The sequence below is a fragment of the Piliocolobus tephrosceles genome, chromosome 4 (genome assembly GCF_002776525.5).
Source record: "Piliocolobus tephrosceles isolate RC106 chromosome 4, ASM277652v3, whole genome shotgun sequence".
NCBI lineage: Eukaryota > Metazoa > Chordata > Mammalia > Primates > Cercopithecidae > Piliocolobus > Piliocolobus tephrosceles.
Genome location: NC_045437.1, coordinates 76,396,325 through 76,409,430, shown reverse-complemented (window position 1 = coordinate 76,409,430; position 13,106 = coordinate 76,396,325). Strand labels below are relative to the sequence as shown.

Here is a 13,106-nt window from a genome sequence, read left to right as displayed (position 1 = left end):
TGTCTCACTACTTGGTGACTGCAGATCTTTGTATTCTAGTCTCATGTCAATTATTCAATTGTCTAAAAGTACTGGTTTTACAACTAAACAATCCTAAATGAAAGCTCACTCATCAATAAGAACACCAATGTAGCATTGCTATTTTTGAGTTCTCAATTTAATCTGACAGACGAAAATATTCTCTCTTGAATATTTGTTTTAAAATTAAAGAATTTCTATAGGACAAATTTTCTATTCTGGTTGCCAAATTAAGAAAGTCTCATTTGAAGGATTGCTTCAATGATATATCCTTTTGTTGGATATATCCAACAAAATCTAAGTAATAGAATACTTATATTTTATCTATTTATTTATTTGAAACAGGGTCTCACTCTATTACTCATGCTCAGGCTGGAGTGCAGTGGCACAATCACAGCTCACTGCACCCTCAACCTCCTGGGCTCAAGGCCTTTCTCCCTACTCAGCATCCCCAGTAGCTAAGACACAGGTGCATAACACTACACCCAGGGGTGGGGTGGAGTGGGGGGTGTGTGTGTGTATTAACTATGTCGTGTGTGTGAACTATGTCTTGCTATGCGTTGCCCAGGCTGGTCTTAAACTCCTGGCCTCAAGTAATCCTCCTGCCTTGGCCTCACAAAGTGTTTGGATTACAGGTGTGAACCACTGCACCCAGCCATTATTTTTATTCTTTTTTTCTTTTTTAAGAGGTGGAGTCTCTCACTCTGTTGTCTAGGCTTGAAGTGCAGCAACTTGATAATAGCCCACTGCAGCCTCAAACTCCTAGGCTCCAGTGATATTCATGCCTCAATCCTTGTATTTTAAATTATCATTAAAATAAAATCCACTTGTACGTCTAGATAATGAAAAAGTATGCCTCTAAAATGATCTTTGCAGTTTTCTCATCTTTTTCTTCTACGAAGCTTTCCCTCCCCTCCATGTCTCAATACATGTATTAATCAATGCATTTCTACAATGTGTTGTGGAAGTCCTTGAAGATTAAGACTACATCTAGCAACATCACTGATGAATAAATTCATACTATAGACACAGACACATACATAAATTTTAACTTTCCAAAATATAAACAAAAATAAAACGGCACTCTAATTCCTGTGACAGTGGGGTATACATTAAAAAAAGCATGGATCAGACATCAGTTTCCTTCTAAGGCCACAATAAATTCCCCAATAAACTAAGGAAGGAAAGGAGTCCATTAGGTTTTACTCATTTTGGAAATTTAATAAGCTCACTATGAAAATGCTTACTTCGGCAGGGCATGCACGGTGGCTCATGCCTGTAATACTAGCACTTTGGGAGGAAGAGGCAGGTGAATCACCTGAGGTCAAGAGTTTGAGACCAGTCTGACCAACATGGTGAAACCCTGTCTCTACAAAAAATAAAAATAAAAAAAAATAAGCCAGGTGTGGTGGCACACACCTGTAATCTGAGCTACTTGGGAGGCTGAGCAGGAGAATCCCTTGAACCTGGGAGGTGCAGGATGCAGTGAGCTGATATTGTGCCACCGCACTCCAGCCTGGGCAACAAGAGTGAAACTCTGTCTCAAAAAGAAAAGAGAAAATGCTTATTTCTATGAAAGTGAAAGCAATGTGAATAAAAACAGAGCCAGATCTCTTTGAGGAAAAGTTTAACTAAATTCAAACAATAAGTTCCCTATCATGCTATATTAATGGATTCACAAAAGAGAAACCATTCTGTCCTATTACATATATATTTTCTCCTGTTTAAAGCATACTGGTCTACTAATGCTTCTAGGGTTGATCTAATGCATTGTTTACCTTTAAAAATTGATCCTTGATCATGTCAAATTTCTGCTTTTCATGCACTGCTCTGGCTGTATTTGTTCCATCAAAAGGTTCTGCAATGTTAAATGCACATATACAGAAAACATTAAAATGAGAGCTACAGTTTCTTTTTTAGGTTTGACGCTGTCAATATGTGACAGTTTTTGACCTACAAAAATTGCAATTTCAGATGGGTCAGCCTAATATCTTTATTAGATTTATGTATACAGAAAAGCTTAACATACTATGAACTGCCTAATAAGTTAGATAAAATTCAAGGGAGAAGGTGATTAAAAATGAAAGTCATCAGCATAGGTGTGTTAAGTCTAAATCATAAATGTGTGTAAGGTTTCTGAAAAATTAGTGTCAAAGACCTACCCTTAGGAAAATAATAAAAGTCATCAAAAAGAAGAAACCATTATATCTAAGAGAGGCAGTTAATGTTAAGTATCACAGAAAGGTAACTTTAAATTTAATTTTAACTTAAAAGCTGATTTGTCCTTTGAAGGTAGAGGTTCAATACTGGAGAAAATGGAAGACAATGCAGGGAGTTATGGCCCGAGTAGATGGTTTAGAAAAAGATACAGTGAAGTCTGGCCAGACACAGTGGCTCACGCCTGTAATCCCAGCACTTTGGGAGGCCAAAGCGAGTGGATCACAAGGTCAAGAGATCGACACCATCCTGGCCGACATAGTGAAAGCCCATCTCTACTAAAAATACAAAAATTAGCTGGGCATGGTGGCGCGCGCCTGTAGTTCCAGCTACTCGGGAGGCTGCGGCAGGGGAATCACTTGAACCCGGGAGGTGGAGGTTGCAGTGAGCCGAGGTTGCACCACTGCACTCCAGCCTGGCAAAAGAGAGAGACTCCATCTCCAAAAAAAAAAAAAGAAAGAAAAAAGATACAGTGAAGTAACTTGCATGAGAAATTTGGCAGAAAAAGAAAAGAGAAAAAGAGAAAAGCAAACAGAAGACAGGAAAAAAGCAAAGGAACGGTTTTTACGTATGTGTGTCTCCAATATATATACCTTCCATGTTCACACCACCATCCCACTCACCCTTCACCCACAAGAGAGAAGAATACATATAGAGAGATAGGAAGAAACCAGAAGAGTACAAGGAAACTGAAGATCATAATGAGAAGACAAGGATAACGAAAGGCATCAGGAATGAGACGAAATGTCTAAAATAATGCCAGCAGTAGGTAAAAATTACTAGAAATTAAGAATTTTAGCACTGAAAAAGGCGAAAAATGCCTAGAAGAACCAGTAGGACCAAATAAAGAGTACTTTTCAAGAATGAGAAGACCTATGTATGTATTAAAGCTGAAAGGGAAGGACGAGAGAGAGAAAGAATGAAGTTGTTGGTAAGAGGAAAGGTAACTGAGGGCAAAGACCTAGAAAAAGTATGGAAGAATAGGGAATCTGATGGAAAGGTCAAAACTTTAGATTTATCATATAATCTACACAGGTCCATAATTTTAAGTACTCTTTTTGCTTATTTTTTATTGCTTAGAAAGGCTATATTAAAAAGGAGTCTACTATCACAGTATTGTGGGGCTCTTTTCCTTAACAGAATAAGGTCATAAGCCAAATTATACTGGATTGCATCATCACAGCACTTTAGAACAGTGTTTAGTATTCAACTGAACACAAGCAAATAAAATAATGTCCACCCAGTGCAATTTATTAGCACACCAAAGCAGGAGATTTAATTTCATATTCACAAACTCTTAAAATACTGCATATAATTCAAGATTAAAATATCCAAAATCTGATGTTTTCTACAAATGCTGATTCTCAACTACTTATACTTTTTAACCTCCAGATTTACAAAGGTCTTCAATTTAGCATCTATGAGAATAATTTTGTCCCCTGAAGTCAGTTTTCTACTCACTCAAAATGTCTCAAGGATATATTCAACTACATGTAAATTAATTTTAGAGAAGAAAATTTCTTCAGATCATTTAATTTTTAAAGCAAAATCAATTTCTATTTATAAAAGTCCAACTTGTGCTAAGTAATATTTTAAGTGCAAAAGAATATAAAATAACTGATTGTATGTCAATATAAGAATCATATATAGGCCGGGCGCGGTGGCTCAAGCCTGTAATCCCAGCACTTTGGGAGGCCGAGACGGGCGGATCACGAGGTCAGGAGATCGAGACCATCCTGGCTAACACGGTGAAACCCCGTCTCTACTAAAAATACAAAAAACTAGCCGGGCGAGGTGGCGGGCGCCTGTAGTCCCAGCTACTCCGGAGGCTGAGGCAGGAGAATGGCGGGAACCCGGGAGGCGGAGCTTGCAGTGAGCTGAGATCTGGCCACTGCACTCCAGCTCGGGCGACAGAGCAAGACTCCGTCTCAAAAAAAAAAAAAAAAAAAAAAAAAAGAATCATATATAAAGATTCTATTTTCTTCCATCTGTAAGTCATGAAATTGTCCGTCAACCACAAGAGGGATAAAGACAGCTTAAATTTTACCAACTAGAAAGGGTGAATGCCTAAAGTTTATGTTTATTATTTCTCACACCTACAAAATTTTAAATTTTTTTTAATTAAAATTTTTAAACTGAAAGACTTACAAATCACTTCAGACATAAATGTATTACTTTTAACTGAAACACAGCTAAAATTACTCAAGTAATTCTCTTAGTACCATGATGATACGTGGATGGTAAACAGAAAACTACCTTCTACACAGATGTATTTATTTCTCCATTCAATACCATCAGGCCTCGGAATGGCTTTGGCTTCACGAACTGAAACCATTTGACTATTCCAGCTATAAGAAGAAAAACAGTAAACATGTTAACTATTTTCATAATTTCTCTTATATTATTTTTATTGTATCAATAGTAAGGCCTACCCCAATTTTCCTGTGGAACACTGAAACCTATACCCCAACCCTCAGCACCACAAGCCCTATTTCCCACCTCTATTTTATTTTCCACAACACTTATCATCTTCTAATAATTTGTTTCTTACATTTACTATTTATCACGTTATTCTTCATTGTGTCTCCCTCAAGTAGGAGGAAAGCTCCAAGATACTGGATATTTATCTATTTTTTTCACTCTTCACCTAGAAGAACAGTACATACCAGGTTTTCAACACATATTTCAACACATATGAAAAAATGAAGTAACTGGAAAAAATAAGAAAGTACAGGCTGGGTGCGGTGGCTCACACCTGTAATCTCACCACTTTGGGAGGCTGAGGCGGGTGGATCACGAAGTCAGGAGTTCAAGACCAGCCTGGCCAAGATGGTGAAACCCCATCTCTACTGAAAATACAAAAATTAGCTGGGCATGGTAGTGTGCACCTGTAGTCCCAGCTACTCGGGAGGCTGAGGCAGGGTAATCGCTTGAACCCAGGAGACGGATGTTGCAGTGAGCTGAGATCATGCCACTGCACTCCAGTCTGGAGAGAGGGTGAGACTCCATCTCAAAAAAAAAAAAAAAAAAAGAAAAAAAAAAAGAAAAGAAAGTACAAGCAAACAAACAAAAAATAACAACTATGGTCATAGTTAACAACGCAGTAACAATCTGTTATTTGTTAAGAGGGAAGTAATCCTCTAGTGTTATCTTCTGGTACTAATTAAATAATTTTTGTTCAGGTACATCTTTATGTGTATGATTTGGGAGAAAATTTTGAAATTTTCCAATAGAAGTAGATGCTGTTTTAGGAAAGCAAAATTAATACTCTATGAAAATATACTTTATTGCTGTATATCAGATGCAGTTGTTAAGAGTAAAATTTTATTCAAGTAAACTAATTTCAGCAGCAGGCCTGAAGGTAAACTGTCCAGTCTTTAGTATATACTCACTTTACATTTTTTAAAAAAGGTTTTTCTAACAGTAATTACAAGTATTTTCTTTTTTTCAAGGAACATTTTAAAGTATGTGACTACCCAACTTGTATATATAGAGAGAAAAATAAATTTGAGGAACAGCTAATACCATTTTTTAAGCAGTATACAATTATCTTTCTCTACCATTTAAGACTATCGCTTGGGACCTTCCAACACCCTACACTTCTCCTCTATTTATCAGAAAGAGAATTTGTAGGAATATAATAATGGATCCTGTATGGCATTTGTTTATAGAAATCTGACTAATTTCTATATTAAATAAGCATGAAAAATCTTGCATCTTGTGAATTTTGATCCTTGTAAAGCACACTGAAAGTATAAATTTATTTTTGTTCTGATCAAGAGTGGTTTGTAAATATTTTATAAAGAAAGCTTTAAGTTCTTTTAAAATATATATATCAGGATTTGTGCTTTTTAAAAATTAAGTGGGTTATCAAATGGAAATACTTAGTATTGGTTACAGGAAAATGTTTTAGATCCCTCATGTATTGCAGTTCCATTAGTACAGACTCCAAACAGAAAGACTACTCTGCTCTATTGTTTCAAATGTCTTTACTAAAAATCCAAAAATTAGCAGGTGTGGTGGCAAGCGCCTATAGTCCCAGCTACTCAGTAGGCTGAGGTGGAAGGATCACCAGAGCAATGGGAGGTTGAGGCTGCAGTAAGTTGTGATCATGCCAATGCATTCCAGCCTGGCTGACAAAGTGAGACCCCATCTTAAAGAAACAGAAAACAAAAAAATCCATAAAAACGTTTCCAACAATTTTCTTACATTGTTTCTTTACAACAACAATGTAAAGAGGGGAGTTATATAACCACAAACCTGAAGCAAACAAGGTTACCTACTACAGTTTGCATCACTTCACTTTATACTAGTTAAGTCAAATTTATTAATAAAATGAATTTTCCCTTGAGACTATTTGTTTTCTAATAACAGCTTATAGGACAATTAAATCTGCAGAATTAAAATTGTAAACATTATTTTTACAAGGCATAGATTTATTTTTATCTTTTAGAAGAGTTTTAGAATATTGAAATACTATAGCCTGCTGTTAAATTACAACTTTTATTTCCTTAAATCAAAAATTCTATCTTTACCACTATATGTCTATTAAAACAAATCCTGATTTTTTTTTTTTTTTGAGACAGAGTCTCACTCTGTCACCCAGGCTGGAGTGCAGTGGCGTGATCTCGGCTCACTGCAACCTCTGCCTCCTGGGTTCACGCCATTCTCCTGCTTCAGCCTCCTGAGTAGCTGGGACCACAGGCGCCCACCACCACGCCCTGCTAATTTTTGTATTTTTAGTAGAGGCAGCTACCATGTTAACCAGGATGGTCTCAATCTCCTGACCTCGTGATCCACCCACCTCAGCCTCCCAAAGTGCTGGGAGTACAGGCGTGAGCCACCGCGCCCGTCAACAAATCCTGATTTTACACTACATGCCACTACTTGGTTCTAAACTGGTCACAGAAACAGTATGAGATATATATTAATAGATATATTCATTTTATTGATCATCCCTTACCAGATATTATTTAAGTTTCAATGTACAATAAACCCAAATAATGCAGTTATTAAAATGATTGTATCATTTGAAGTGCTTCAAAAAGAAAAAAGAATATTTTGAATCACTACTATTTGGACTGATTCAATCTACTGCACTTTCAAAGAACTTTTAAATATTTCCAGATTGTTAAACATTTCAAATCATTAAAACATGACATAATTTTATACTCTTTGTACTCTAAAGGTGGATTTATTTATTTATATATTTTTTGAGACAGGGCTTTGTTGACAAGCCCAGGCTGGGGTACACTGGCACAATCATGGCTCACTGCAGCCTCAATCTCCTGGACTCCAACGGTCTTCCCAAGAGTTGAATTTAAATGGTAATTTAGAAGTATCTTCCCTAAATATTTCATTCTTTAAAACACAGCCCATAACCTAAGCCTTCTATCATACTAACCTATTCTTGACCATAATTTGCTTGGCATGTAAAAATCTGTTATTGTCACTCAATAATTAAAGTGTAAAATAAGATACAGAATCTATAGAAGAGAGATGTTTCAGAAAGAAGAACAGACATGGGGCTTAATTTAATCTAAAATACGCTGATAATAAATGATAATCTTTTAAATATAAAACTGAGACAACTCATTATATCAGAAGCAAGTTAGGTCCTTGCTTCTTCTCTTCGATAATGTTAACAGACTGGCATTCATCAATAAACTCTCTTTAGCCATTCTTTTTATTTATTTATTAGTCAGAGTCTTGCTCTGTCACCCGGACTGGAGTTCAGTGGCACAATCCCAGCTCACTGCAACCTCCGTGCCTCCCAGGTTCAAGCAATTCTCCTGCCTCAGCCTCCCAAGTAGCTGGGACTACAAGCAACCACCACCACGCCTAGCTAATTTTTTTATTTCAGTAGATACGGGGTTTCACTATGTTGGCCAGGCTGGTCTCAAACGTTTGACCTCAAGCGATCTGCCCGCCTCAGCCTCCCAAGGTGCTGAGACTAGGCATGAACCACTGCACCCAGCCCCATTCTTTTTGTGACCACAGAAAGTATTTTGAGGCAACTGATTAAATTGTAAATGCTGTCTTAAGTGACATAAAGAAAAAATCAAGTCTAATAAAGTCAAAATTATGAGTCTGATACCATATGGCTGTGTGTGTGTGTGTGTGTGTGTGTGTATAGACTAGTAACATTAAGTGAACAAATATATATAATTTTGTTTTATTGTTATGGGCTGGGAAGCAAATAGAAAGAAAACTTTGTTAGAAATTTCAAATGTCTTAGGTAGAGAAAATATTTCACTCTAATCCTAGAGTTCTGTTTTGACTGGCTTCTCATCTTCTACCTGAATCTTTAAATGTTAGTATTCATCAGGGCTCAGCCTCTTTGAATCTTCTAATGGTAGAGTACACACCTTAGGCTCCAATAATCTGATGTTTCTTTCCCAAATCCTTTCTCCAGCTCTGACCTTTCTATTAAGGTCCAGGCTAACATTTATAACCAGCTATTGGAAACTGTCACCTGGATGTCCTATAGGCATCTCTGTGCCCACATTTTCAAGACTGAATGTAATACATCCCATGCATGGTCAATTATGAAAATCACTCCCTTTCACATACTCTCAACTCTTACCCACTCTTGCTGCATTGAACTTAGTTGGCTGAAACACAACCCTGATTAAATCTACTCCAATTCTTTCCCACACAGCTGAACATGGGTGGAGAGATGCAATCACACAGACTGATCACACTTCAAATTCATGATCACTTAGCTAAAGAGGGCTCTTAATGTTACTTCCCCCAACCATACTGTCTTTCCACAGTTAATCCACTCTTTTACTCTAGTATATGACAATTTATACTTTCATCTTACTTCTCAAATTTCCACCTTCACAATCATTAACAGTGCATGTCCATAACTCATTTCACTAAAAACTTAAAACAATTCAAAGGTAATTTCTACTAGCTCCAACCACATTGATTCAGCTACATTTACCTGTGTCCATATATTCTACTTTTGATCATTATTAATGAATTATCTGTGCTCCTATTCTATTTGTGCTCTAGATTCCAACCATTCTTACCTCAAACAAGTTTATTTCCAAAAATTTACTATGCCTTTCTCTGGTATCATCAATTTTTCATCAAGATGGGTTATTTCTCCTCTCTAACAATAAAAACAAAAACTGGACTCCACTTAACACTCTAATTTCTACACTGTTTTTTTCTGCTGTAGAGAATGAGTTACATTATCCATATTGAATTCTTCTCCCTCTGTCTTCTCTTGAGTCCACCAATAATGCTATGCTCTTTATCCCCATTATTCCACAGAAACTATTCCTGTCAAGGGTCCAGAGGACTCCATATAGCTAAATACAATGGTCAACATTTAGTTCTCATCTTACTCAATCTATCAAAAAATAATGACACAGATAATCACTCCTTCTTCCTTAAAACATTTTTTTCTCCTTTGGATTCCAAGATACCACATTCCATTGGATTTCCTCCTATCTCAATGATTCTTTCTTCCTAGACTCATATATTAATTAGTTCCTTCTCATCCTCAATCTCATTTTTATATCACCTATGTATTATGAAAAATTTCAAATACAAAAAAAGTATACAATTTAAAAACAATTCAACAAGTGTTAACATTCTGCCACATTTGCAGGGGTGTGTGTGTGTGTATTTTGAACTGGACCACTCAGTAACCTGTACACCTCATGAAAGTTCATTTTCTGTATCCTTCAGCATGTATCTCCTAAGAATAAAGCCATTCTCCTTTATAACACCAAAAGCAATTAGAAAATTAACAGTGACTCAAATACCTTTTATAGTTCCCCCACCCCAATCGGATTATAATCAAGGTTCATGCATTGTATATGACTGTTCCATCTCTTTAAATCTAATAAAGATCCCCTCACATTTTCCTTGTTTGTTTTTTTGAGATGAAGTCTCGCTCTGTCCCCCAGGCTGGAGTGCAGTTGCTCAGGCTGGAGTGCAATGGTGCTATCTCAGCTCACTGCAACCTCCGCCTCTTGGTGCTATCTCTGCTCACTGCAACCTCCGCCTCTTGAGTTCAAGTGATTCTCCTGCCTCAGCCTCCTGCGTAATTGGGATTACAGGTACCTGCCACCATGCCTGGCTAATTTTTTAAATTTTAGTAGAGATGGGGTTTCACCATGTTGGTCAGGCTGATCTCCAACTCCTGACCTCATGATCCGCCCACCTCGATCTCCCAAAATGCTGATATGACAGGCATGAGCCACCACACCCAGCCTTTGTTTGTTTTTAATGATACTGACTTTTGAGGAGATTAGGCCAGGTATTTCCCAGAATGCCTACATTCTGTATTTGTCTGTCTGTTTATTGTGTCATTTAACAATACATATTCCTTTATCCCCTGCATTTCCTGTAAACTTCTTAACATTGGAGTACCCAATGCTTGGCTGTTTTCTCTTTTCCATCTATATATTCACTCCCTTGATTTTTTTCAAAGAGCTTCATAGCTTTAAATACCATCTACCTGGTGACAACTCCCAAATATTTAGCTCTGTGGCCTGTCTCCTGATTCTAGGCTTATATATCCAACTGTCTACTCAATAGCTCCACTTGAATATCTTGAAGTTATCTCAATCTTAAAATGATAAACAAATTCAGTAAAGCTGCAACAAAACCAGTATGGGACTGGCATAAAAACAGACACATAGACCAATGTAACAGAATAAAGAACATCAAAATAAATCCATACACCTACAGTGAACTCATTTTCAACAAAGGTGCCAAGAACATACACTAGGGAAAGCAAAGTCTCTTCAACAAATAGTGCTGGGAAAACTTGATACCCATATGCAGAAGAATGAAACTAGAACCCTCTCTCTCGACATATACAAAAATCAAACCAAAATGGATTGAAGACTTCAATCTAAGACCTCAAATTATGAAACCACCACAAGAAAACACTAGGAAAACTCTCCAGGACATTGGTATGGGCAAAGGTTTCTTAAGTAATACTCCACAAGCACAGGCAACCAAAGCAAATGGACAAATGGGATCACATCAATTTACAAAGCTTCTGCACAGCAAACAATCAACAAAGTGAGGAGACAAACCCACAGAATGAGAGAAAATATTTGCAAACTATTCATCTCACAAAGGATTAATAGCCAGAATATATAAGGAGCTTAAACAACACTATAGGAAAAAATCTAATAATTCAATTACAACACGGACAGAAGATCTCAACAGATATTTCTCAAAAGAAGGCACACAAAGAACAAACAGGTATATGAAAAGGTGCTCAACATCACTGATCATCAGACTTAGGGAAATCAAAAGTACAATGAGGTGTCATCTCAGCCCACTTAAAATGGCTTTTATCCAAAAGACAGGCAACAGTGAATGCTGGCAAGGAAACCCTCATACCCTGTTGATGGGAATGTAAATTAGTACAATCACTATGAAGAACAGTTTGGAGGTTTCTCCAAAACTAAAAGTAGAACTACCATATGATCCAGCAATCTCACTCCTAGGCGTATACCCAAATGAAAGAAAATCAGGATACTGAAGACATATCTGCACTCCCATGTTTTTGTAACACTATTCCCAATAGCCAAAATTTAGAAGCCAAAAACTTCTTAGAAGCCAAACTTAAGTGTCCATCAACAGAGGAATGGATAAATAAAATGTGGTACTTATACACAATAGAGTACTATTGAGCCATACAAAAGAATGAGATCCTGTCATCTGCAACATCATGGATGGAACTGGAGGACATTAAGTGAAACAAGCCAGACACAGAAAGACAAACTTCACATGTTCTCGGTTATCTGCGGGATCTAAAAATTAAAACAACTGAACTCATGGAGATAAGAGACTAGAATGATGGTTACCAGAGGCTGGGAAGAGCGATGGCAGGGAGAGGGGGAAGTGGGGATGGTTAATGACTACAAGAAAATAGAACGAATAAGATATATATTTGATAACACAACTGGGTGACTACAGTCAATAATAATTTAATTGTACATTTAAACATAACTAAAACAGGACAACTGAATTGTTTGTAATGAAAACGATAAATGCTTGAGGTGATGGATACCCAGTTTACCCTGATGTGATTATTATGCACCGTAGGCCTATATCAAAATATCTCACATACCCTATAAATATACAAACCTACTATGTACTCACAAAAAGCAAAAAATAAAACGGAAGTATTTCAGCAGCAAGGTGTGAGTGAAGTAGGTAAGAAAAATAGTAATTTTTTTTTTTTTTTGGATACAGGGTCTCGCTCTATTGTCCAGGCTGGAGTGCAGTGGAGCAATCTGAGTTCACTGTAACCCCCGCCTCCCTGGTTCAAGCGATTCCTGTGCCTCAGCTTCCCAAGTAGCTGGGATTACAGGCATGTGCCACCATGCCTGGCTAATTTTTGTATTTTTAGTAGAGAGGAGGTTTTGCCATGTTCATGTTGCCCAGGCTGGTCTCAAATTTCTGGGCTGAAGTGATCTCCCCTCCATGGCCTCTCAAAGTGCTGGGATTACAGACATGAGCTACCATACCCAGCCAAAAAATAGTAATTTTTAAATGACCATATAAAACTTCCACAACATTTATACCATATACTCAAGCATCCCTTAACAGTCACTTAATGTTTTGTCTTTCAGAAAAAAGAACTTTTGGCTAGGTGCAGTGGCTCACACCTGTAATCCTAGCAGTTTTGGAGGCTGAGGTGGGTGGATAACTTGACCTCAGGAATTTAAGACCAGCCTGGCCAATATGGTGAAACCCCATCTCTATTAAAAATACAAAAAAAAAAAAAATTAGCCAGGCACAGTGGCATGTGCCTGGAATCCCAGCTACTCGGGAGGCTGAGGCAGAATTCCTTGAACCCAGGAGGCGGAGGTTGCAGTGAGCTGAGA

The 13,106-nt window shown here is 37.3% G+C and overlaps 1 protein-coding gene across 5 annotated transcripts in view; it reads right to left on the bottom strand.

The window, feature by feature from the left end:
- The window catches only part of TENT2 (terminal nucleotidyltransferase 2), a 74,863-nt gene that overhangs the window by 2,491 nt on the left and 59,266 nt on the right, over window positions 1–13,106 (bottom strand). For all 5 annotated transcript variants that reach the window (XM_023214937.3, XM_023214935.3, XM_023214934.3 and 2 more), the window contains 2 exons: window positions 4,492–4,583; window positions 1,797–1,876 (listed from right to left, as the gene is read on the bottom strand). In XM_023214937.3, coding sequence (XP_023070705.1) covers window positions 1,797–1,876; window positions 4,492–4,583 — 172 coding nt within the window. The remainder of the gene's footprint in view (window positions 1–1,796; window positions 1,877–4,491; window positions 4,584–13,106) is intronic.